Genomic DNA, 27,759 nt, shown 5'->3' with positions numbered 1-27,759 from the left:
GTGTCTTTTGGCAATAAATATATTTTGGGATGTTAGTATATTTCCTCTCAGTGCATGTCCTGGGGCTCAAAGCAAGAATACTAAGGAAAAATGTGAGACTTTATGCTGGTCACTTTCCAGTTCTATCATCCCTCTTGAATACTTATTTCAGTTTGGAAAAAAAGCCTTTCATCAAAATTGAGTTCGGTCCTATTTCAGACTTCATTTCTTGTGAATGTTCTACCAAACAATTTTTAATCAAAACAGCTAACCTAACAGTAATTGTAACAGAAGGAACATTTGTAACTGTCAGTGCTCGTTCCAGAAACTTAATCTAGATGTTAAATGTTGGGAAACACAAATTGTATGCAGCTGAAACAATTTATGTTCTTCGTATAGAATATTTGTCATGAGCATCCACCCATAACTATGCAAGTAAATTTATTGCCACAGAAATAGTATCAGAAACTTATGACTTCTTCATGTACAGTTCACCAGAGAAAGGAGAAATAACTTGTGTCTGTATGTTGAATTTACCAACATATTTTCTGTTTCTCTCTTTCTTTCTCTCTGTCTGTGTCCATTAGTAGCAAAAGGATGAATCCTTTCTGGAGAGAGATTTTCTTGATACCATTGTGGATAATTTTTTGTGAAAATGTGCTGGAAGATGTGACTGATGAGATACAAAGCTGACTCCTTAGATGGGATTCCGTGGCACTGCAGCCTGTTCGGGTTGTATGTCTGGAGTAAAATTGCTCGTGTTTGGCCTCCCTTCACAGACAAATCGGTTATGCTGGGAGGGGGCAATCCGACTCAGGAGGGGTTTCTTGGAGGGAAATACTTCAGTGAACGTTTGCCACTTTACTTTCAATACCAGCTTTGGTTTTAGAGAAAAAAGACTGTTCAGAGGAACAGGCTGTGGTCAAACCTCTCCTTCATGCCAGCTTCCCACGGAGGTGCTAGGTAGGTAGCTCACAAACCGTGTGGTGATGACTGACCTAAAACCAGCCAAAGAATTTCAAACACAACTTAAACTGCCTTTATGGACCATCTCCAAAACTGCAGTGCATTTTTCTCAGCAACAACCAAGTATCGTGTTTCTTCATAAGTTACTTTCCAGTAAGGGATATTTGATCTGAACTGATCATCCTTGGTTCCTAAAGCGATCCTTTAAATAAATACCCTCCTTAAGTATTCATTCTTTGTTGGCAACATCTGCAAATGACCTAGCAGTGCTTTTCATCTGCTTTATGGGATGGCATAGTGGATCTAATCCTAATGCACTGCAACACCCATTTTCAGGAATAAGCTTGTATAATAGTTTCATATATAGGAAAAACTGCATTTCTGAAATGGGTTAAAATGCTGTAGATATAAAATGCATTTTCTTTCTGAAATGCCATCAGTGAGAAAACAGCCTTCCAATATATTCCATTGTACTCTCTGCAGTACAGTGCAGTTTTATACACTGCAGCCCTCATGCTCCTACATCCTTTTTCGTGACCTCATTATTTGGATGGCAGCACTCTAGAATTAAATTTTCAGCCATATAGAAAGAGACTGTACTTACAATGAGCATTACTTTCCAGTAGAATTGTTGAATGTTTTTCTTTCTTTTTTCTGCAGCAGTAACTACGATCAGTCTACTCACATCTGTTCATCCAGTGGCCCTAATTTAAAAAGGCCCATCTCCTTGTCAGTAGATACTATTCCTCTTAAATACTCAAGCCTTTTAAAAGAATAACTGTGTCAGTAAGGACCAGGAATTAATCTGGTGTCAAATACAACGTGGAATTTAGCAGCTTTAATTCAGGTGTCAAGACAAGGTCAACTGCAGATGAGTGGATTAATCACAAGGTTCAAGCAAACCTACATATTTTCTTAAATTCTTATAAAAACCAAGTGTAAATCATTTCTAAATACTCCATTTTCCTTCAAAGGGTAAAGACAGATGTCATTCAGCCCTGATCTCGTTTTTACATGTTCTACTTCTCTTATTTCCTTAGCACAAAATCAGTTCAACTGTGAGTGGAGAAAAGCTATTGTGTTGTTTCCCTTTTGACAGAGGCAAACTGAAAGAAAGGAATGAATCAGACCTATGCCAATCTCCTTTTGGACTCACATGTCTAAGATTTGAATTGCAGGGAGAAGGATTCTTATCTCCCCAAACTGTAGTCCTGCTGCTCAGCCCCTCAAGAAAGAGAATATCTGAGAGCATTTAACACAGCCAAAGGAGTGGAAGGTCGCTTAATAGAGCACCTAATAGAATATGTAAGGCTGTTCTGAGGGGAGAAGGTTATATAAGAGCCCGTATAAGGTCTGAAGTGGAACAAAATGATACAGCATTTGACAGTGATGTCAAAACAGATGTTTTCTTTGGTTGAAACCTTTGTTCTTGGAGCAGCATGGCATGGTGGCAATAAACCATCACAGTGGTATATTCTCCGATTTCAAATGTAGATATTGCAGAAATTTTGAAAGTAAACAGAAGGTAATACACTGACATACCACAAGAAGTCATGAGGAAAAGCTGCCTATAGAATACATCTTTGACTCATTTGCAGAAGATGCAGTGTAATATCAGGAACATGGGTAGCACACGCAATATAGGGTAACTGCCTTTCTTTCTCTTCTTATCTGAGCTACAGAAGCAGAAAAGGCATCCAAAATGCTTGGCCATAACCCAAGAACATTTGGCTATGAGAGCTGCGTCCATTACTAAAAGGAAGCTGTCCTTGCTACCTTTGAAAAAAGGTGATAGGCTGAATAGAAATCCTTTAGACCCTACAACTGCATCTGATCTGTATTAATCTAAATTTTCAATCTCTACTATGAAAGATCAGGCATTTCTCCCATAATGCTTTTGCTGAGGAGTGTTTTACTGAAACACTTTGGGTAAAGACACATCCGTCTGAAAAAAATTTGAATTTTTTTGGGCCTCTATCTTATTCTCTTATCTTTCTGTCTTTTGCTCTACCAGATTAAAAGACTATAGGACATAGCATTTTTATCTTCCTCTTGGTTCTCAAGACACATTTTTTCCTTCTTTATGATAAGCTAAGTAGAATGAGCTTTTTAAGTACAGTATTGTGAGGCATCTATTTAAATCTCATTTGTATGCTTCTTTTTCTGGTGTTGGTACCAGAGCTGCAAGAATTTTTGTATATATCAGACTCATGAGTGTTGGGCAAGGAGATAAAAATTGCATTTCTACTTACATTACCTCTGTTTATGCAAAGATTCTTTCAGTTCTTTTTGGTACAGCATCATCCTGGATTCTCACACATTCACCTGCATATGAACTTTGAGCAGCAAATCTTCTCAGAACAATTTCTTTCCAGGCTATAAATCCTTTGTGTGATAGGCATGGCCTGCCTTCCTTGTGTTCAGCTACGTCCAGTTGCATTTGACTGTGTATAAGTGCCCCTTGCTTGAATTCCCCCAATTTACCAAGCAGCTCTGTTCAGCGTTATAAACAATTTTTCTTTCAAGTAGTAGCTACAGCAGTCACCAGTTTTCTCAACAGTGATTTTACAGTTAATTCTGGATCACTGATGAAAGGATTGAGTTCTAGTAGGCAGTGATGCACTAAAATTCCATTTTTCCATGACAGCTTTCCCTGAAAATAGATTTGTAAAATCTGCTTGGTGGCTTGTTATTAATCCTCTTAATGTTTACCTTAGGAAGGTACAGTGCTAAATTTCAACAGAATATTGTGCGTTGCAGTATTCTAACATTACATTTGTAGGAATTTAAATGTATTACTTCCCTAAAAAATACTGGTGGTTTTACCAGGGTATACAATTAGGTTAAGTCTTACAAAACTTTTCTTCCACAAAACCATCGTGACTCACATTCCTTTTTAATCCCTTACCAGATGAGTTCTTTGTCAGATATTTGATGACAGGTTAACAAGGCTTTGCTGAACCATCTCAGTTGGTCTTCCTAAACTCTGGCTTAACATTTCCACTTTTACTGAAGGCCAGGATTTTTCTTAGTGGTTTATCCAAGCAGTCTAGGTATGTTCTAAGTCTGTTCCCCTCAAACTCTTAAAAAAAAAAACAACTTTGATTTTATTGAATTTGCACTTGGAAAGTATTTCATAATCCGTATGACTGGAGAGTACATCCATATTTCTTTCACTTCATGATAAAAGTACAAAAATAGAATTTAAGTAAAAAGCCACTTACATGCTGAGTGCTTTTTGCATTTCACAGAATCATTGAATTCATAGTCATAGAATTTGTGGGTTTCTTTCTCAGACTTTCTCCCTGCACACAAAATTACACAATACTTGGTTAAAAAGCCTTTCTAGATATGTTGATGTTTGAATGCTTCCCCATGTGCTGTTTGAGCAGAAGTTAGCGTGGCACTGGAATTTTAGAGAGAAGCAACAGGAGCAACACAGTTTAGGAAGGGGGTAAAAAACCTCTGTTGAAATGCAGAGTTCTTTTCCTGGCTTTACCTGGATATGTTTAGTAAGAGGAAAAAGATTCTTGTACTGACACCAAATTGCTTTTTGTTCCTTTGTATTTCCTCTGGAAAAAAAAATAAATACTGCAGAACTTCTTCAGAATTTGAAAACAGTTGTAATCCACCTTTTACTGGGAAAAAGACAAAGATCGCAGCCCTCTCAGCAAACAAATATGTGTATATGTTCTCTTTATCTCCTGGCATGATATTTTTTCATATTTTGGGATGTACACTTATTTCATACATCTTGTGTCCTCCATCAACTGTAGGACTTGAGCCACTGGATCAAAAAATGCACCTTATTGGATGGCTTCAGGTGACAAGATGTGGTAGAAGACGGACTTACCAGGTGTAATAGTGATTCTATTTGAACAAATTGATAAGAAAATACTGTTTTCCCAGTAACAGGTTGCATTTCTTCCTAAAGCTGAATATGGTCTTCTTGTCTGCTTTATACCTCAGTCAACATGACAGTTTTTTTCAATCTCTAATATTGGCCTAGAATTGAAAGAAAAACAGTGTTTGCTTTCTAATTGCACTATTTATTTTTAGTTCGATATCATGTATTTAGCATTAAATTGTGATCTTTCCGAAGCAACTATTCCATAAGCAGAGTGACAGCATTTAACACTGCTCCAACATGTGTCTGTCACTCAGATAGACAGCCGTCTGTAAACGCATATAAGAAACTTCATTCTTCCATCAGAAAGCTTGCTGTTCCCAAGTCAAAACAGAAACAAGGGTAGAATATAATTGTTATGAGAACTCGTTCCACAGTTTCCATGCTGCAATACTGGCCTAATTTCACTAGGGAAGAATAGAAGTTTTATGAAGCTGGGAAAACCAGTGTTCAAAAATTACTTCTAATTTATATGTGCCAAATGGTACTTCTGGCACCTTAATTATTCTTTGTTTCATTATCCCTGGATTCCTGATAGCAGGTTGATTCATAGCTTTCACTTTTCCTCCCTCTAAGATAATACAAGGAGAGGCAAAGCAGCTGCTGTTTGCAGCAATATCTGTCACGGGGGAGAATCCTGAGTAGTGCCTAGGGGAGTCCTTTGAAGAAGGTCTGTACGATGTGCTGGTCCCTTTGAGGAGTTGTGGAATACTTTGAAAGTTGGTTTAATGATGCTCACAATTTTGAGGGAGTGAATCACCTGGAATTCAGCAGCGATAATACCTATATTCATAACGGTGTCATTCTGCAATATGTCTCAAAAAATGGACTGCAGGCAGGAGGCAATGCATATAGGAATGCTGCCAAAGCCAAGTAAACAAAACACGCAGGATCATTACTTTTACCAGCCATTGTTGTTTCGCTTGTAGTGAGAGAGCATCATCTGTGCAGGCTCAGTTTTCCTCTCCAGTTTGTAACCGTATTCTGCATGCAGTGCCAGGCATTTGGGAGAAGAGGAACACAGTCATTGTAATTGTAATTACAAACTCATCAGCCTGATGTGATCTCTGTCCCATTTTCTCTGACATTTCAGTGCTTTATGAATCAAGTTGCATGGTTTGGTTTTAAAAGCCAGAGCTAGTTGTAAACCACAGGCACCATGAGAACAGGAGGGATGGGAATAAAAAACACATTGTGTGGTTTCTTCAAGGTACAAGGGTACTTGCATCAAAGCTTCCACTTCAACATACTTGACATTGAGGAATTAAAAAATGCATTGGTTCAGGAAACCAGAAGTTAATTCCTGAGGCTGAAATGAACATCCCTGGGGGAAAAAATGTTCACTTAGAAGTACAGAATGAGTGAACTTTGTACTCCAAATTCTGTTACGGTTTGATGAGATGTGTTAGGTGTGCTCCAGAAACTGTGCAGGGTGGTCCTTCACATCATCATGGCCTTGCTCATCCTCAACTCATATTACTCTGCTGTGCTGCTTTACAGATAGATGAACGAATGTTTCTGGAGGCTGATTATTATCTCTGTGGCACCTTATAAGAATTTCCACTCATGGCTGTCATAAATCAGCTTGATTTAAACTGAATAACATCTAACCATAGAGGGAGTGACACACTGTACTTAACCAGATCTGGCACTGCACGATGGTGTTTGTAATAAATGCCTCTTTTCCTTCATTGCTTACTTCTAAATTCTTTCCTTCTCTAATCATTCTTTTCGTTTGCAAAATTGAGTTGAAATGCCAGTGCTCCATGCTGACATGCTTCAGTTTCTGATGGATTCATTTCTTCTTCTCTGCTTCTCTGTGTTTCTTTTCATTTGTTCTGTATAAGAAAATGGTAATAACTAAATTAGATTTCCAGGGATAACATCTCATGTGTAATTTATGTTTTGAAGAACCGTACATGGTGCTAAATGGGAATAAGTTTTTGAAATATTTGAAATGTTTCTCTCAAAACCTTTTATGATTGTTTCCTTTGGTTGTTAGTGAGTTTGTTTTTTTAAACAGCACGTCAGCAAAATGTGCTAATTGTCTAGAAACACTTTCACTTTCCTGCTAATAAAATACATCGCCTTTTGAAGAGGAAGCTGAAAAATAGTTAAAATAATGAAAAAAGCCAACAAGATGTTTAATCCATGTACTTATTCATTCATTCATTCATTCATTTAAGAACAAGTTCCCAACTTCCTTGTAGCATGGGCATAGCTCCGTTCACTAATGGTCCTCAAGGCCATCCATTGAAAGGTGTCCTCAGAGGGCAAATCATGAGGAAGCAGTAGTTGGCAAGGTCATGTTTACACCAAGTACCCATTCACTGTGTGAGAAGGTAAGATCTCAGTAGAATAGGGTGAAAGCCAGCCCTTATAAATTACTCTTTACTTTTTCCAGTTAAGTCCATGCATCTTTCAGCTGCATCTTGTGTCTGTCTTGGAATATATTGCCAGTACCATTCCTTTGCTAGCAGAAATTAACCAGTGTCTCTTCTATTCACAGTTTAGTTCCATTTTGTGGTTGTAGGAGGCATTGATTCAGTGTGATTTACATAAGATTTTTTTTCCAGCCCGCACTCAAAATTCTTCTGCTGTTAATCAATAGGTAAGAGCGAGGACAAAGCATCCTAGCTGTTCCTCAAGCTCCTTTAGCAGGCTGAAGTGATTCCTCCCTCCATTTTCTTCTTTTAAAAAGTGTACATTTCAGACATTATGAGTAGAAGAAAGTGTTTTTCTCATTTACTCTGGGCCTGTCACATACAAAAGATTTACTTGTAATTAGACAGTTCTGTTTCTGTCAGTGTAAAAAAATATCGATCACATTATGCATAATCCCGTTTAAGAAGGACAATTTAGATCACAAGATTGTATATTATGGATGTGTGACCTGGTGAAGAAGATAGAATATGAAACAGACTCCCACCAGAGTGTGAGATGAATCTGGATGAGCAGGCTTAAAATTGCTCCAAGATATTGCAGGTATTCATTCTGCTACAATCCTCTATTTCCTCCTTCTGTGAAGGGCACCAGACCTATTTTTGGGAGCTGCTTAGCATTTGCAGCCTTCTCTGTCTTGCCTGGGTTTTGAAGTCTGAAAGGTGAAAGTCACCTATATACTGAAAGCATGTTCTTTTTGCATCCCTGTTTAATGGATCTCCTATAAAGGCAAAAAGAACTATCAGATTGATTTTTTTAGTAATGTGCATTCTAAAATTAGAAATGCCATCAGGAAACCTGCTTTTTGGTATTAAGGTAGAAAGCTACAAATTAGAACTCATTTTCTGAGCTTTCCAGCCACGCTGAATATTCCCAAGATGTCTGCCTAGTTTGTATACAGTCTAAATTTTCTATAAACAGTAATTATAAAGATTTCATTTCTGTAATATTATAGACTCTCTTATCACTTTGCAGAGGCAGAAAACAAGGTCCCCTTGCTAATAAACTTACTGCTTAAATGAGCAACTAGCAAAGTTAGATGCACTTGCTGATAAGCAGTTTCTCTCATTGTGTGACATTCTCCATGCACCTTTTGAAGGCTCTGCCAGTTACAGGAATTCCACTTTCCCCAACCCCCTGAACAGATCCACGTGCAGGTAACCCTACGTATACATGCATGCACCTGCAAACTGAATCTCCTCTTTCTGTGAAGCTCCTCCTTCGTTACACTGTGTGCTGTTGTTACAGCGAGGTGCCAAGTGAACTTGCACACAGCCAGCTCGTCATGGCTTTTAATTCATTGTTATCGCTCTCTTTTTGTGCTGACTGAGCCCTGAAACCCTCGCTCACTTCAGTAGTTTTCCTCCTCACACAGAGGCCCAGCATCAGGCATCTCCCTGTCCTAGCAGAAAAGTGCTGGAGAATCTGACTCGAGGCTGCTAAAAACGGACACTTCCAGTACTCTATGTGGCTATGAAGCAAAAAAAAAAACCAACAAACCAACAAACAAAGATGTGTCATTTTCACTTGCTGCTTCAATTACTTGAAATTTCATTTAGACAGTTTTAAAAGGTGCAAAGTGTAATCAAGAGCTGTCAACCCGTACTAAATTATTCAGATCCTCAATTGGAAGGGGGATGTGAGAAAATAAGATTTGTTAATGTTTCTAGTTTGTGTTGTCTTGCTGTGGCAATTATACTTTCAAATATGATGTGCCTGGGTACACAAGGAATGCGTGCATAACTGATTGATTAGAGAAGCTGTGAACAAGGTACCTGAGCTGTGCTAATTTCAGGCAGGCAGAAGGCTCCAGCAGGGCCCAGGCTGAGAACTGTGTGGGGCTGAGGGCAGAGCTTCGTGCCTTCTGGGCAAGTCATCTCTGACAGGTGTGCATGTCTTTTAATTAGTGCAGACTAAGGAGCCTGTGAGAGGGAAGAAGTTCTTGCTCTTAGGAACCCAGTTGTACACCTTGACTTGATTTTTTTCATGACTCGACACAAGAGGTTGGGGTCAGCCAAGGATCTTTTTGCCTCTGAAAACCAAGAGCACTGGCTTTGCAAATTCTAGATCCAGGTCTAATTAGAAGATAGACCAGAACCATAAATTTTCTAAAAATTGAGAAAATGTGTGAGATAGAATAGCAGTGTGAACAACTCATCACCCAACTTACACACCTTGAGGCTGTGCAGCAGCTACCTTCCTTTTCAGCTTTGCTCTCAGTCCAGCACAGGCCTTCCTGGACTGCCACAGTCTCAATAGACTTTTCTCTCATAGTTTTAGAATTTTTTTTCTTTCAACTGCAACTAAGGCTTGTTTAGAGTCTCTTCTCCCCTTTTCTCTGTCATACCCTTCTGCACACACTGCACATTCCTTGCTGGCTGTGTCTCTTTTTCCTTGCCCACAGCATCCTGCATTGCTTTATGTTATTTCCCTGGGTATTATGGCCTGCTGTAAAAACAAGATGCAATGATCTGCCCATGGTGTGTGCAGTAGCCATCAGAAAGCAAAATAGTGACCGTCCTTTTCTGTGGTCCAATCACAAGCCTTGAAAACAAAGTAATAGTACAAGCAGTTCCTGTGAACATACTCATTAAATTATTACACAGTCTACTGCAAGCAATGTTCAGTATCAGATCAACAGTTCACAGCTTACACGAGTGAAAGGAAGTGACGAAGATTAGAGGACTTCCAGCACAGAAAGTGAAATTCAGCTGAACAGTCACCAGTGTTCTGAGATGTGCTTTACCAGAAAGAGAAGGAGGACAAGAATTGTTTTTCTTGTAAAGCTCCAGAAAAGGTGATGCAGTAGAGTACACCTTAAAAAGTGGCTTTGCTCAAAAATACCTGGAAAGAGAAGTTACAATGTGGGGATGGTTTTTCTTACTATTCACCTGGTCTGAGCCCTTCTCTCCCCTTCCTTTCATTGATGGTGATCCGCACTAGCATTTTCAAAGCCAGACCTACTTCACCTTGTGTTCTTAGAAAGCTACATAAATCAAGGCTGAAATATCTCAGGTACATCACACTCAGGCTTGGAAAGTATGTGAAGTTGGATTACGTGCTCTCATATTCAGTGTCCTCTTCTCCTTCTGCATGTGTTATTGGATGCACTGCAAGGATCAGACCCATGCACACGTCGAAATTAACTGTCACACAGGGACAGAATTTCTTGGATGCTGAGGGGAGCTAAATCTCCCACAGTAATCTCCCTATGTAACATCACTGTTACTGCTCAGATTGTCTCTATTGAGTCTTTTCTTAATTGTTCCTCTGAATATGCCTCTAAATAAACATCTTGTGAGGCTTGTATTGAAGACAGTTAACACCTGACTATTTGGCTGTCTTTTTATACATGTAGGGCCAGATTCAGCTGTTTTGCAGGGGGAGACGATGCTGGTGATCTTACTGTAGTTCCATTTACTACTGAAAAAGGAAATTCAGCCCATTGTCTCTTTCCATTGATAGTAATTACACCCTGCCTTTTTCTCTTCTTGATAGACTTATTTCCTTTCTGTCCATGTGTTCTAGCAGGTAAGAAGTAGGATTAGGTTATAATGAGTACAAATGGATTTACATATCGAGGCTGCTGGGCACAGATAGATGCTGCATTTCCACCTGCCATTTCAAGCTGCCAAAGGAATTGCACGTGCCTGTTCTGGTTTGTGTCACCTCTTTGAGCCTCCTTTGAACATCGATCCTGGAGGCAGCTGTCATAGAGGGGGTGATGCCACACTTTCAGCTGCCTTTATTCTGCCAGGGAGCTGTGGATTGTCCCTTACCATTACTGTTAATGTCTGTTTGGGGGGATTTAGCATATCATTTTTCACAGTGTTTTTCCCCCGCTCTCAAACTGTCAGGGATCCTTTTTCATGATAGAAATAGAAAATTAATTTCTGCTTCGGTGTTGCTGTGAAATAGACAATCCACTGCAATTTAATTTTTGGCATAATATCTTTCCTACATTCTGAATCCATCTCTCTTCAGTGATACGGGGACTATAAAAGATAGTGGATAGTGTAGTTTGTTCATCCCCTTCTCCTCCTTCCAAATATTTGTAACATTCAGAAAATGATCTGAGTTGGTTCTTCATGCCCACCATTTAGAATCATTATCATGAATCTTTTACAGGCTGGATATTATCTTGTCTTAGCATTGCTTACCAAGATATAAACCATGATGAAGTTCATAGAGTAACTTCTTGCTTACCAGAGCTTATGGACAGATGAGTTAAATGACTTAGTTACGTTCTCCATAAAGAGATTTTCATGCTTTACTCCCAGCATACTGAGACGTGAACTTGTCTTACTGTCTTCATTTTAAGTTGTCTTTGAAAAAATTTCCTATGAAAGAAAGATTTATTTTCTGGGCTTCAAAATTCCACATCCGGGAAAGAAGACAGAAGCAATGGCAACAATGAATATATACGTGATATTGAGACAGCAGATACAGCAAATAAGGCATATTTTCGCTGACAGTTGCACTGTTTTCAAGTGGATAGAACTGAGAGCTCAGAAATTGAGAACTACCCTTTCAGATATTAGCCTGTCTTTCTTAGCTCATGGTACTTCAATGCCTAGACTCAGTTTCTTTGCCAGACAGCAGCAGTAGTACTTGCCCATTTGAAAGGTGAAATTCTAACTGGGTGCTTCACAAGACTGCTTATAGTACTAGATGCTATGTACAAATGGTATCATTATTGGTACTTCTCAAGCTGCAGCTATCTCTAACTAATCTAAATAACTAATTTAAAAGATCCAGAAACACTTCAGTGGTTCCCAGCTATTCTTTCTGCCTGCAAAGTAGGACGGAATTTAAGGTGGCAGTTTATGTACGGGGGAGGCAAAAACAGTGGGGACAGCAAAAAGAACAAAATAAATCCAAGAGTTCAAATTCTTCTTGATATAAAGTTGTGAGTTTGAAAAAGCAGACAGAAAGGATGTCCTGAAATCAGAGGTCTTAGGCATGCAGAAATGAGGATGTATCTTAGTATGCACATCCGAAGTGTGTACGACTCTCATTGCACAGTGGGTGGGCAGCCCCCAACTGAAGCAATGAATTCCGGTCATTGCATTGGAAGGAATATTATGGGACGTGAAAAAGAGGAACAAGAGAGTAAAGCATTGACATTGTTGCCTTCAGCTTTAAAAGAATGAGTTATGAGGACTAGTTTAAAACCTTAACCTCAGAAAAAAAGTTGAATAAGGGGATCTAATTAAAGAGCTCAAACTCTATAATGGTAGAGCTAATGTCAGCATTATTCATAACTCAATGCAGAAAATCTGACAAAAGAGCACAAATGGAATTTAAATTGAAATAAAGACACAGGGGAGCATCTTCTCTGTCTGAAAGTAATAAATGTTTGGAGCGATCTACCTGGCAAGGTTTAGGAGGTGATGACAGCAAGGGCATTTTCAGGAAGCACCTAAATTTTGCTCTGTGGAAATAAGGCATTAATATGGATGAGCTCAGATAAGCCAAATAGCCAATTCTCATATGTTTGCTGCCAGCACCAACAGCTGCTTGATCTCTAATGAGCACAACAGCATCCTCTTTCAGGCTGATAGTGTGAGCAAGACCTATAATGGATGAAGACATGTTTACCTTGGATTCATGTTTGATGTCTCCTTTACTGTAATCTTTATGAAAATGCTTTTCTCCCTGGAGATATGCTGTTTTCTAGTCCATACACATGCCCCTGAAAAAAAATTACAGCCAAGGAAGAAAACAGTTAATTTCTACCACTTGGCAAAGAGCTAAAACAAGCCATTTGTTGGTATTTCTTCATAGAACATAACTAAAATAAAGGATAAAGGTAATGGCTTGGAGTCAGCTTTACTGAAAGGTGTTTTAGAAATTACTTTCTTCCTTTCACTGGCCCACACTAACATCCTTTCTCATAGATTAGAGTTCATCGCTGACTCCTGAGCAAGTGCAGTTTGTGTTGGCATTTGGAATGTCTCTTGAACTGAATACATGTTTCATGGTTTTGTGTTTCTGTGCTGTGTCTGGACTGTTCTGGCTCTGAATCTAAAAGATTCAATATAATGCTATGATAGCAGTTGTTTTGACAGCTCTTTGCAGATTCACTATAAATACCATGTTCTGAAGAAATTACACCAAGTTTCATTTCCATCCATGAATGCACTGAAAACGAAAACACTGTATCAGTGATCACTAGTCATTTCCAGCTTCTAGGGGAAGAGTGTGTGATTAATAAACATTCCCCTTGTATTTAAAAGTGCACTTTGCTCCTTCTGGTTATGCCTTGAGAAGATACCTCCGATTGCTCTGATTACTGTTCCTGGGTGTTCACTGAATGTGCAGTCTCTTTAGGCCAATGTCAGTAGAAATGTTTCCAGAAGTCAGCATGAAACAGTTTAGGGGGTTCTGTTTTTCACTTTTCCATGGTTTTGTAATTGTGGATTTAGAGACAAACTCCAAAGCCTGGAAAAGCTGATAACTTTCTGTATATTTCAGTCAGCTTTGAGAATGTGACCCACTTCCATTTGGATGACTTGAGTTTTCTGAAATGGATACAGGGGAATCAAATGTTTTCTATAGAATTCTTCCAGATTTTATGCAAAACCATGAATTCACTACCTTGAATTTCTCATCTATTTATTGAGGCACACTGACATGCTTCATTAAATATTTGACTGTCTGGAGACAATTTAATGACAAAATCATTATTTTGGTTGAATTCAGGCTTTTGCAGCAGTAATTTTTCTGGCAAAAATTAACATACAAGTAAAATACGCATGGTTGTGTTCTCAACTACCATAAAAATAAGCATTACATCCATCTGTGTATGCATCAACGTTTTTTGTCTCAAAGGGGCCAATTCTGAACCAGTTCTGAAGTCCAGACTCATCTGACATCCATATTGTTTGCATGCAGCACATTGACTAGCATGCTTTATGAACCAGCTGCAGCCAGGCAAAGAGACTGCAATGAAGACAAATGGCTGCAGGGCACAGTTTGCTGTGCTTAAATCCTTTCATGATCCCATTGCTCATCCTCTGGTGGTGAATAGCCAGGAATCTGTACATCTGAAATAAAGTGACCACCCACAACTACTTAAGAAATTTGGCTAGAGTTTAATTGGGTCCTTGAGAAGCATGTCATGTCAGCATCAGCTAAATTGCATTTGTTACGGTGCTTTCAAATTATGCTCTAAAGTTCCATTTTCTTTGCAAGAAGTCCCCATATCCCTAAACTGCAAGTTAAATTGTATCTTTGCCGTCCAGGTCCTTAGAGGGTCTATGCAATTTCACTACTTTTATAAGTTTGGTCCTATATGAAATCTTTTAGATTGCTCAGTAGAGTGGAAGACAAAATTGTGTAAGAAACAACTATTATAAAAAATTGCCCCTTTAAAATAATTAACCCCCCGCAAGCTGTATTTGTTGGACAGGTCTTTCAAAGACAGCAAATTCAAGTTGTACAGGAAAACAAAATATTGCTAAGGGAATCCATAAATGTGCTGGGAGAGCAACCTCCTGTAACTACTTTCTCTTTTTAGCTGATATCTGTTTTTAATCTGTAGGATGGAACTGTCGGTTCAACTGGTGCGGTACTCTGAATTTAATCAATTTGATCACCTTAATTTATTCATATTGACCGGAGCCAAAAGTACAGAGTACTTTTAATTAAAAAACAGTCCCACTGAATGTACAAAAAAGTGATATTCATAAGGGATTCTCATTCTACTTTTCCTTCTTTTGGTGAGGACTTGCAAAAGTCTCAGGAGTCACTTATGGTTCTTCTCTATTAATGAAATGATTAATAGAACATCCTAATTATTCTTTAACAAGGCAAGACACTTCCTCCCGAGCCAAGGGGCAAACCAAAACATGAAAATTGTTCTGAAAAATGTCTTCAAACAACTGAGAGTTAAAGAGAGGGAAATGTTAAAAAAGAAAAAAGACCCCAAAGTTGCATTAAATTCATGTATCAAATTCTTTAAACTCTTCACCAGAAGGATGTGAACTGAACTGAGGAATAAAATTCTGTCATTTACTGGAAATTGTGAAATTTCCCTATTCTTTCACTTTATTTGTTCACTTTTTTATTGGGGTCAAACTACACGACTACTGAGACCTGTGAATAAGCAGTGAATTTCAGTTTTGCAGAGGCTTCTGACATTCTTAGAGAACATTTACCGATCACACTGTAAAGTTAATGATTTGACCTCCCGAAGCTCTAAGATGCAAATTTACTCTACCTTGGTCTAAGCTTTCCAGAAGCTGCTACTGTGTTAACATAGCACTGCATCCAAGCTAATAAACCTGGCAAGTGCTCAGATTTTCACCTTGCCTTTAGTCGTGCTGACAGGTTCCATACTCTGCTACTACTTTCGCTGTAGTCAGAGAGTCTAATTTCTGCTGTTGTAAATCAGCAGAGCTTCAGTGCAGTCTCTGGTAGTCAAGCAATTCCTATCAGCTGAGGCTTTGGTTTATTATATCAGGAAATTACAGTCTTGACAAGAGTGAGCTGTGTAAGAGTTTCTGCTAAGTAACTTGCAGCTCTATTTCACAAGGTCTCCAAGCATAGTCCTGTTTATCCCACAGACAGTGAAACTCGTGCCATCTTACCATTGCCTTTCAGGAGTTTCTAGGGCAGTGTCACCTTCTGCTGCCAAGATGGGCTGTGCTAGATCAATCATTGAAAGCTAATACCATTGATTTTGAAAAGCACCTAACTCATCTGAATGCTTCTGGAGTAGAGTGTCCTTTCGTAGGCAGGATCAGAGATGTGTAGATCTAAGAAAGTTAAAGGAACACTGGAAGGTGTGACGTGTTACGCTGAGCATAGAAATTAGGAGACAGGCAGATTCTCTTACTGACTTGCACGTAGTATTGGGGTTAAGTCATTTGAATCAGTCTGTCTGTTTTTGTCATCTGTTGACTGGGAATAAATTGAATTAAATTAAGAAGTTCTGCTACAGAGCGTGTTATTTAAAATAACACAACGGAAGAGCAAGGGAGTTCACCCATTGTATGCATTTTATTCCTAGATATCTAATAGGCAGTCTGTCTCCAGGAGTCACAAATTACTACAGTTAGAATGGATTATAAATCTCAAGTAAAGCCTAGTCAATTCTACAAGTGATATATTTCTTTTATTACTGACCCTTTATTGCTTCTCTCTCTCATACACATCTGTCTTTTTTTTCTTCAGCAGAAGGGGTGTCATGCTGCATTTGTATTCTTCTCAACGGGTTTTCTCCTCAGCCCCATTTTCTTTCCTTCTTGCATTGGGCAACTTGAATCTCTCAAGAAATTTTTATTATTTTTATTTTCCCTTATATTTACTTGGCAATGTAACAAAAGCCAGGGATACGAAAGGAACTTAGAAGGGCAAGAAGGGAAATTATGACATTTTTAAAGGAACATACTTTCCTGGAACAGAGGGATTCATCTATTATCAGCTATTCTTTTTTTTGTTTTAGGGAATCAGAAAGATTCATTTCAGTTGAATTTTGCAGCAGAGAGACAGACCTTTAAATTAGAAGACATGAGTTTAATTGGATTGAGTTGAAATTACCAGAATGAAATCCTTTGCTAAGTAAACATTCCAATAAACGCCTTGTTCCCTGAAAAATTTTGCTTTTCCAGCTTCCATCTTGACTCACCTTGGGGAAAAACAGTTGAATCATCTCTAGCTATTGCAGAGCAGCACCAGCATCCAAGTCTATTAGCTGTTCATAGTGCTTGAAGGAGTAAATTTCAAGGGATGTGGGGGGTCTGGTATGATTCCAAATCTCAGCGCTGAAGATCTAGCATGTGAAGGCCTCTGTAGTAACTGTGGTCATGAATAATAAGCTCTGAGTCAGTTAAGCTTAGCTGCTTAACAGCCAGGTTGGACGCTAGACCTTCAAGCCTGAGCAGCCAGGAGCCTGCTAAATTAAATCTGCTTAGACACTGAAACATCGTGTGGGGTCCGATAGAAACATGAGAGATAAGACCCATCATGCTTGGTGGAGGATGCTCAGGGACTGTATAGATTCTTTATTGTACACAAGGAAACCTTGATACTTCCCTGTTGACAGGAAAGTTCTGCAGAACACCAAGTCTGTTTTGATGTCTGAATGTAAAAATCTCTTAAAACAAATATATGAAACATGCTACGCTGGAGAGAGACAAATCTCTCTTCTACCCTCAGGGACTGAATGCAACTTACAACTGCTGAGTGAATAATTAGTGGTAATTAGCACTAGAAATTGATGCCTTTGGAGATAGTCTGCCAAGTTTTTAAGCACTTTAATACTAATGGATTTTTTTTTCTCAAGGATAAATCTTTATAGAGGAAGCAAGTGCAAATTGATTTTTAAAGAGCCTGTCCAACGTTGAATTTATCTAACAAAAACATTGGGTTTAAAAACAATTACATTTACATTCAATGTATTTTAATGCTTTTTTCTTTTTTTTTTTCCAGCAGGTTCATTTCTCTTTAAATATTTTTGCTGTCACTTTTTGTCTAGTTTCTTGAAAAACCGGTGTGTGGAGTACAATTGGATCTTTAGAAGGTGCTGAGATAACACACGACATCATGTCAAAGTTTTTAGTTCCTAAATCATTTTTCAGTTACAGAAGAGCATTCAGTTTTAGTAGTAATGGCAGTATAATTGTGCTTTGAATTGTAAGAGTAAAGTTCTCTGAGCAGGGCAGAGGCAAAGACCTGAGCATTAAGAAAATTGTGCGTGCAATTTCATGTCTTCTCTGTCCAAACAGTTGTTGACTGAACTCAGAATCCTCATTTAAGTTTCTTTTCAGATCCTTCCAGATAAAATCAGGTGCAAAGGCAGTAAGAGCTGGAAAAAGGACTTGAATTCTTCCCCCTAACTCATATAGCATACCGAATTTGCATGTTTCTGTGGGAAATGAATGTTAAATTGTAACCAGGACTTGAGAGTTGATGCACATACAGGTTGAGTGCCTGATCAGACCTACTGCACTGCTGGCTTTGTGCAGGGATAGGGATGCAGTAAGGTGCAGTCTGGTTCCAGCAGCTTACCTGATGAATTAGACTGAAAAGTCAAAGGTAAATGTAATGTCTTAATTTCCAGAAGTTCTGGGCACCCTCACCTCGCCCTGAAGTTTCTGAGAAAACACATATTCAAGACCTCAAAACTCTGATGGGAGAAAGATTACAGATTTTGCAGGCATTTGATATGGAAAACTCTAAAATAGCATAGAAAGAAAACTATCTTATTATGCGTGAAACCATATCTCGTCTGTGTGAAACCATATTTTGTGTGGACAAGTTACATTTGAATTTCCTGTAGCGTCAAATAGAACTTTTGCTCATGAACTGCATGAATGGGAGACAAACCATAGGGATCTCAAGTACGTTGCATGATGGTATTGGGAAGTTCACCACATTAACAACACTTTGAATTTACAGTCTTCTTGAGTCTGTCAGTCTTCCCTATTTTCCAGTCAAAAATTTGTACTGAGATCTGAAACTCTTCCCTCACTCCTCTTCTGCCCTCCCTCCCCTTCCACTCAGTAATACCCTTTTCTCTCGGGGTATACTAAGTACGGCATGATTCTGGAGAGATTATTTTCTCCTTTTTTATTGCTTTTGACTCTTTATTACTGCTCATTATAATGTTATTAACTTGGCTGCAGTTATGACAGTATTCAACACCTGTTTCATACAGCAGGCACATTCCCTTTTTCTTCCGTAGCGCTGCACACCTGGGCCTTGAATTATTCCCTTTGGCTGAGTTGAAAGCAGGAGCATGAGAGAGCGGGTCCTTGATTTTTCTGAGGTAAGGGGCTTTTAATTTGTGACTCAACATGAATCCTGTTATCATTGATTCTCTAGCATACATTCCGTTCTGGCTATATGTAGGCAATGATACTGGTAATTATTTTGGATGAGTAGTGATATGAGTGGTATTTCAATGGAAAAGGAGAGGCAGGATTTAATGAGCTTTTAACAGTACTGGATTATTTGCTTGAAAAACTCCATGGTGAGAATAGAAACACGTACGGAGTTGGCCATTGCTTGATTGGAGCATAGAATACACTAAAGGCCAGCAGTCCTCTGGAGCTCCAGCTATGTTTTTACTTCCAACATTGTTATAAGCAGGTCAGAACAGAGGGTCAACACTTCTTTTTTATTCAGAGAAGGTTAAACAATAGCCTGGGTTTGTCTCCTTGTTTCTGAACATGACACTGTGAAATGCTAGACCTGTAAGAGAGAAGAAAAAGCATTGTTTGGAACTGTATTGAAGAGAAATGCTTCCTCACTTGTTTAGTGATGGTTATAGCTTATAAATAAAGACCACAGGTGTTTTCTTTATAGGGTTGGTGCATTTCCCTTCATTTAGGCTTATTCGGTTATCAGAAACAGAATGAAGTCACAGCAGTGTCCACAGTGGAGTGAGGCCAAGGAAACAGGACATATCCATGCAATTTGGAGTTTTTGTTTTGACCAAATCCTGAAGTACCAAGAGCTTCTGCGCCTCAGGCACTTCTAATCTTGAATCAAGGTTATGAGAATATAGTTAGTGTTTGCAAGGACAAAGGAAAATATTCAAAATCTATTAATTTCAGTGGTGTAAGACACCAAAAATTCTGCACATTATTGAACGTAACTACCTCATTTCCCTTAAGGTCTGTGTTGTTACATTTAAGTACAGGTTTGTCTTCTATTTCCAAGGTTTACCAACAGCAACACTGTATCTTGATATCGTTATGAAGACCTTGAGCAGACCCATCCAACATTCATAGCAAGTGTTTTGAGAATAGGGGGTTGCTCCTTCAGTTTTTCCTATTCTCAAAATAGCTGAGTTTTCAGAACTTCAGCTGAAGGTATCGATGATCAGCCAACAGAAAGCATCCTGGAAAAACTGCTATGAAAGGGACTGCCTAATCTCCTTTTGCTGATATATGGCTTGTTTTCTGGGAGGGAAATTGATGGAGTTTACTGCTTGGCTGCTGAGGTCGTAGGAATGGAAAGACAAGGTGTTAAAAAACATGAACTCCTTGAGTATATATGCATAGTAAAGATAGGAATTGTTTGAAAGTAGTAAACATCTATGCATGGCATCCAGTAGACAGAATTTTAAATTTTACAGCAAGTTACTAGGCAGCTTTTAAACATTCCCCTATTTGTGGATACATTCATTTCCTAGGCACTATAAGATGATAAAAGGATCAGGATTTTTCTTTATAGCCTCAACTTTTTGACCCAGTCTGGCTGTATATCTTGATGTCTAGAAGTGTGAAAAGATTTGAGACAGAATATTTTCATCCTAGGTCAACTTTCCCCTGTACCTAATGCATACAAAGGAAGCCTTCAGGAGGTTTTGCACACACTGGAGAGTGATACTGGGAAGTATATGCTTATGACAGCTCTAAATGTAACATTTGTCACTGAGAATCCTTCCCAGCTGTACACTGTTTTCTGTTGCATTTCAAAGGATTGGTAGGAAAAGAAATTCCAAGATGACCATCCTAAGATGGCACTAATGGTTCCCCATCCTTTCGATTCCGTGAGAGCAGTCACACTTAAAGTTACCTACATAATGATGTTAGTCATGAATTTTAATCAATATTTGTCCATCTGATCTAAAAAGGAATTAATAGTGGCCTCCCGTTAGATAGCTTCAATTTTTTTTGTCATCCACTGGTAGTAATGGATGTTTATGTACACAGATTTCTTTGCATTTCTCACCATCAATCTTTTGCCCCTGTTCATTCATAATATCGTGATTATTAATCACAATAATAGCTGGCATAACTGATTATGCTGCTGGATTGGAGGCTATACCAATTTCTCTGTAATGAGTTGCTTTTTTTCTCAAGGCTGTAAGTCAGCCATGAAGCAGCTAAGAGTGAGGCAGCAAAATGTCATAATTTGGGAAAGCTTTTTATTTTTAAAGAAGTATTGATACCATGGGATTGACTGTTTTGAAATTAAAAGGAAGTAACAGGCACACTTTTGCTTATTCTTTTGGGTGAGTATTCTGTATCACCCTTATAGTGGCTTTTTCTCCTCAGAGAAGAAAAAGTGGCTTCTTTTCAGCTTGAAATGGTGTAATGCAGGTTGCTTTAAAAACAAAATGGATGACGCAGTCATGGAAGTGATTTTTTTTGGGGGGGGGAAGGGGGAGGAATGAATGGTATTATTATGTGATATTACTAAAAAGGTAAACTTGGAAATAGAAGACATAGCTGTGCTTAAACTGTGTGCTTAGCTGCACAGACAGCAATTCAGCAGGGTAAGGCTCTGAAGCCTATGAAGCATTAGTAATGTGTTTTGGCTCAGTGTTTCAGCATATTTAGAAGCTTCTGATTTCCATGCTCTTGCTTTAGAGAGGAAATGCAAAGTTTACTGGTTTAGGTTTTGGTACAGCGGCCTCAGGTGTACAGTGCTGGCTTGGTTCTGCACTTCATTATGCGAGAGGAGTTATGCAGATCCCTAAATCGTGCTCCTGTGAGGTGTGTGAGGTGTGTTACTGTTAGAGCCACTGCTGGTGCTCTGTGGCATTACAGAGTTATTGCCTTTTTGTCTTCTCCTCTTTAAGTACAACTTTCATAATGCTTCAGTGAATTCTCTACCAGCTAAGCAGTCCTAAAACACATAAATGAAAATCTCAGCTAGCCGAAGTTGCTATGGATTCAGTGGCTTCTGTGAAGCTGTAACATTTGTGCCAGCTACGTATTTGTGAGTACTTGTAAACTGCAGGGGCAGATATGGTGCATCGTGAGATTGTCAGTTCTCAACAAGTCATACTGCGCATTCCTATACAAAGGGAATGGGCAGGACAGTCACGGTTGAATCCTGCTGAGATACCCAGTAAACAGCATTGCTGGATTTTCACTCATTTGATCTTGCACAGAATTCTTGCAGAAGCAAGAATATCCAAGGCATCTTTCAATTTGGAATCATGCTCTACGCCATGACTAAAGTAGCCCATGGTGAGAGGTGGATGTTGATTTGACATTGAACACATTATGAAAGCAAATTATCTAATCTGATGAGAATAATCTATTCCAGTCATAGGATAAATACAGAAATAGGACAATACAACACATCCGTCCACACGTAGCAGTTTCTCTGCTCAGTACAAGAAGGCTATCTATTCTTTTTGCATATTTCTTGATGCTTAACTTATTTTTAAGTGATATATATTACTTTAAGCATTTTCTGTAATTACTAATTAAAATATATCATAACATCATCCCATTTTTCGTTCCCTTTCTATTATAACATTGTAGTTTAAGGAAAGCCTTTGGTACTTATGTATACTGGAAGGAAATGGGATTTTTATCTAAGCAAAGGGATATCTCAACTAGAGGTGCAGCAAGCATTTTACCTTAATTTAAACACCAGTGAACATCTCCTGAACATAAGATCCAAATATTTCAATACTCCAGAGCCGCTGGTTATATTCCACATTAGACAATGGACGTACTGTGGAGCTAATTACAAAATCTGCAGGCTGAAATGAATGACAGTTATGTGCCAAAAGAAAGAGAAAAGTACTTTTGACACATGCAAAAAATTAACTTAAAAACAAAAATGTTGGGGGAGAAATAAGACATACTAGATTTCATGCAGACTTGAATTTTTTTACTCTTTGAACACTTTCTGGTGAGCCAGTTTCCTACCTCTTTGGAGATCTGTCTGAAAGCTGTTTGCCATGTAAAAGCATTGACCATTAATGAATTCCGTGATGTGAACGTGTGTTACCACTGCTTGCACACACAAATACAAAGACTGACTTCCAATTTAAGGAAATGGAGGAGTGATTCAGAGATAGCTGAGTTAGCCGTACACTGAGCTTATGCAGCTGTGTTAATTGGGCAACTCCTTCTTTCTTAAGACCTATTCATTTTTAGGTTGTTCTAAGCTGTGACGTGTTGGATATGTCCTATGCATGAGAATATTTTGGAGTCCCAGTCAGTTTTTACACTCCCAGAGATGTTTATCTAGATGGCCCAGGTGAAATGTTTAAGTTAAAATAAATGTTTTGTTGTAGGTTGTAATAGTGATGCTTTTGTGTTTTTCTGTGGAATGGACTTCGCGTATCTTAGGACAGTTGGTTAGTTGACTGATGTGCTGATGTCAAAAGATAAAAGTAAATAGCAAAGCCACTCACTTTTAGTGTGGCTGAGGACAGAGCTCCAAGGGTGATCTGCTCATCAGCATTATAGGAAAATGTACCTGAAATTTTAAGTGTAACTTTTAAAATTCTATATCCAGCTTGAAAAGAGGCACTTGCAACCTGATTTGTTTGACCCAGCAGAAGTAGGTTAACACTGAGTTTTCTATGAAATTTCAAGGCACATGACAGCATCACGATTCTGCAAAGCTTACGTATCTATTACAAGAACTCTCTGCTTTTGGGATTTGTCCCCCAGAATCAATAGTGCAGCGTACTGCACATTTGACAGATTTGGAAGCCCTGTTTTGTACAGTCTATCTTCAATTTAAGATAGATTTTTGCCTTCTCACCTGTATTGTTTATGGCTTGTTTTCAAGTAATAAGAGGTCTCCACATCCTTCTAACTACTATTTTGTGCTTGCAAGTGTCTAGATTACCTTTTTCTTTTTTTGCACCTAAGAATATTTCTTTTCAAAGACCATGTTTATATCAGAGAGAGGTCATGCAGAAAGCCCAAATGGTGTCCTCCAGAGGCAGATTTGGGTCACTCATCCAGTATCCTTCCTATCCCATTCTCTGCTCTGTGAGTATTCTAGACTGTAGAAATGACTCTTCAGACTCCTGGGTGTTGTGCCCATCAGGTCACAGGTCATGTGCAACTTACCCATTTTTCCGTTCAGAAAACTGGTGGCTTGTCTGTGCAGAGTGACTTTCACATATATATATATATTATTCAGGGGTGAATAATTGGCTTTCTGTATAAAATGCCTGCAAATTACTAAATCAAGCCAAAAATACTTTACAGACCAGAAGGCTTTGGGAATATGATGTGTTTATGTAGGTGCATATCAGTGTGCAATATAAAAGCATTTACCAGCTTTTGTTCCTGGAAAATCTGAAGGCTGACAGAATTATGCATAACTCTAGGACCTCAGCAGTTTTGTTTATTTTCTCTCCTTTTAGTGTATTTCATTAGATTTCACATTATATAAATATGGTGAACAAACCAGGGTAGATGTCTGGAAGCCTAAATCACCAATGAAAAGAAATGTTAGATCTATTTATTCTGTAAAAACAGATGAAGAAGAAACACCTTAAAGATTACGTTCTGTTTTTGTCTCATTTTTCCCACTGTTCTTCTGTTTCTCTTTTGATACCACAGAGAAGTCTGTTCGTTTTTTTTCTTTTTTTCATTTTTTCCTTTTTTCCAGAGTATCTGTGTACACAGCTTCACTTACTATGCTCACACACAAATTCCCCCCTCCACCAAGTTAACATTTCTATATTCTTAACAGCATAGCTCATAAAATTAATTTCCGCTATGTGTATTTTCTAATTCTGTTTGCTGTAATGATCATAGCATAGTAGTGCTTTCCCATCGAAGTGTTTATGGCAAACTATATCACTGTTATTGAAACAATCACTATTTCAAGTTGTATGAGGAGCTGACACATTTCCTGCTGATTTTATTTTCCTTTTCCTTACATACTATCAAAGTCAAATCGAATCACCCCCAATTTATAACAGCATTTAGCACCAACACAACAACCACACTCACTATTCACCTTTTCGAAACTGCTCTTTAAAGGACAGTTACATCTTTTTTATTCCACTTTTCTCCTTTGAATAAAATGGTAATCATTAAAAAAAACCCACAAAGATTCTTGTATGTATTAGTAATTAACAGCTTTGTAGTTGGTCGCTTTTAACAGGTTGGCTTCCCCAGCCTGTTAAAAGGGATTGGAGTTATCCTGGTGACATTGTGTGCTCTGGGTAAGACCTGAATTTTCTGGAACACTCCACCTCTAGTGAGTAGGCAGGTTAGATTTGCATGCACGGGTTTGATTTACTCTGCCTTAACCATATTGCTTGTCACGTTTAATATTTTTTTGCTGCGTTTTGATATGTTTGAAGTGTTTATCAGACAAACTTACAAATTAAATTTTATCAGACTTTCAAATGCCAAGACCTTTTGTGTTCTCCCTGTATAGAAAATAAAATTGCTGCAGTGAGCGATGCTAGGGAATAGCCAGAGTACAGTTTTGATTAATACTTTGAATCCATTCCTAGATTATATATATATATATAAATATAGATAGATATGTATATGAAAACATTTAATAAAAGCTTTTTTCCTGGCTGAGGTGATATGTTTAGTGTTTTATTCTTGTCTGTTTGGGGGTTACTAGTTTGATTTGTGGAGGTTAGGTTTTGAATGCTGCAGTTCTCAAGCCACAGAGATGATGCTATTTTATTGGTAGGAAAATGTATTTGCATTAGAATGGCTATAGCAGCAATACAAGTTATTATTCCTGTGGTCAGGTGGTGATGTGGTAAATATGACTATAAGTTACTATGCATTAATACTTTTTGTCACTACATTTAGCCTGGAGACACTAAAGAGTCCCTCAGAAGGAATACGTGCCTTTTCACAGCAACTACTCTACCTTGTGTGGCTGTATCAGCACTACTTGGTCAGTACCACTTACAGCTCATCTTGGTTTTCTTGCTAGTGGAGATGTTCAGTATTATGACTTCATGCTAAGACAACAGGAGAGCAAAGCTTGTGTTTTGTATGTACATTTCCAGCAATCTGTAGCTACTAGGGAATGCACTAGTGCAGGAAATCAGCACAGGTGGATTTAAAGAAAAGACTGGGTAATTTTATGACTATTTATAGCAAAAATGATAACATTTCATGTATCATAGTTCAAGCAGGGAACCTGTAAGTACAGAGGATAGCAGAGGTGAACAAATGCTGTCTTAATGCAGGGCCAAAGTGCAGAGACTTTCCACCCCTGAGTCATGAATCAGAGGCCATTTTTGGAGCTGAAATATTAGATATGACAGGTCCTTGTCAGAATGACAAGGCAGCAAGGCCATCACTTGGAATATACCGCTGCACATCAGACAGTTTCCTTTATTACATATCCTGGCTAAGCAGTATTGTTGTATCCCTTAATAAAGTATGCTGATTAATGTCACATAGAGGAAATGTTTATGCATTACTGCCTGTGTATCCAGCTATAACCCAGGTGACTCAGGGATGCCCAGTGCTGGCAGCATGTGATCTTTACAACTTCTATTCCACAACTTCTGAAAGGAGCTCATGGATTTAATAAGAAGCCCGAAACACTTGCAAGAAAGCAGCCTTAACAATTTTACTTCCTCACTGATAAGATCCCCAAATCCCTTGCAGTTGAAAAATTACAGAGAGTTTAAAAGGCTTCATGCTCCAGGTTATAAATTGACATTGAGCCAGTCACAATGAGTTCTGTCTTGCAGGGACACTGAACCACTATTACTTCAAGCTTTCCAATTCTCCTCAACCTGATCCTTGACAGATGACTGCAAAGTGGAGCCAGAAATGTCACTTGTTCCACCCCCTATCATCATTTAGTTATTTACTTAAATGCTTCCTATACTATCCCCCTGGAGAGATGGAATAATAATAAAAATGTAAAGGAAATTTATCTTGAAAACATAGTGATCTCTTGAGAATCTGCTTCACTGAAGCACAAGGGCAATTCCTAAGAGAGGAAGAACCATCTGTTTGCTACGCTGATAGGGAAACCATAGAACATCTTGAGCCTGCCTACTGTTACCCAGGTCTTCTGCAGCCATTTAATTTACTTCAGTCCAGCCAAGTGAAGCAGACTTGGTTTGTTCCCAACCCTCTGCTAATTCCACACTGCTGGTGCTACTGTTGGAAAGGGGCTAGAAAGACTTTGGCTGCTTCTGGTGTGATACACCATCTCTGCAGTTTCTCCCTTGGAAGCACTCATTTCCAAACCACAGCCTGGTCCTGAATGCTATTAGAAGCAATCTGCTGTTAAAATATCACTTTCACTATAGGAACAGCATAGCTATGCTTCACTGATACATTACATTTCCAATAGGTCAGTGAGCTCAGGATGTTGAGTTGGGATTCTGAAATGAAGCAATGTATGCTTAATTCTGTCACTGATTTACCATATAACTGCAAATTATGAGACTGTATGTAGTACAGTTTTTCTGCCAGAGATGATTCAAACCAATGTGTTATATTTTGCATTGAGATGGGCCAAGAGGATACACCTTTTTCTCTAAAACATTTAGCAGTAATACAGCATCTCCCTAATGTAAATAGCAACATATTTTTTCTAGGAAAGGGGATTTCACTTTAAGATTGAAGCTTCCTAATTCTGTCCTTCCACCGTAAGTCCTCTCTAGCCTTTCAGCCCAGCCCAGCCTTATTCCAGCAGAAACAGAAACTAATTTGCTAGTTGTGAAATGTTGCTAAAATCTCTGTGCCAGATGGAAAATAATTTCTCAAGGCAGGAACTGAGGACAAGCTGTG

The 27,759-nt window shown here is 38.5% G+C and overlaps 1 protein-coding gene across 1 annotated transcript in view; it reads left to right on the top strand.

Annotated features, from left to right (window-relative positions):
• LOC104913050 (uncharacterized) overlaps positions 1–27,759 on the top strand; it is a 129,661-nt gene that overhangs the window by 26,624 nt on the left and 75,278 nt on the right. Inside the window, exon 3 of the mRNA XM_085235263.1 lies at positions 18,987–19,070. Coding sequence (XP_085091389.1) covers positions 19,041–19,070 — 30 coding nt within the window. The 5' untranslated portion in view covers positions 18,987–19,040. The remainder of the gene's footprint in view (positions 1–18,986; positions 19,071–27,759) is intronic.

This window comes from Meleagris gallopavo, chromosome 13 (assembly GCF_905368555.1).
Source record: "Meleagris gallopavo chromosome 13, MGAL_WU_HG_1.1, whole genome shotgun sequence".
Classification (NCBI taxonomy): Eukaryota; Metazoa; Chordata; class Aves; order Galliformes; family Phasianidae; genus Meleagris; species Meleagris gallopavo.
Note: the sequence above shows the minus strand (reverse complement) of the source record. Positions and strands in the feature narration are given on the sequence as shown.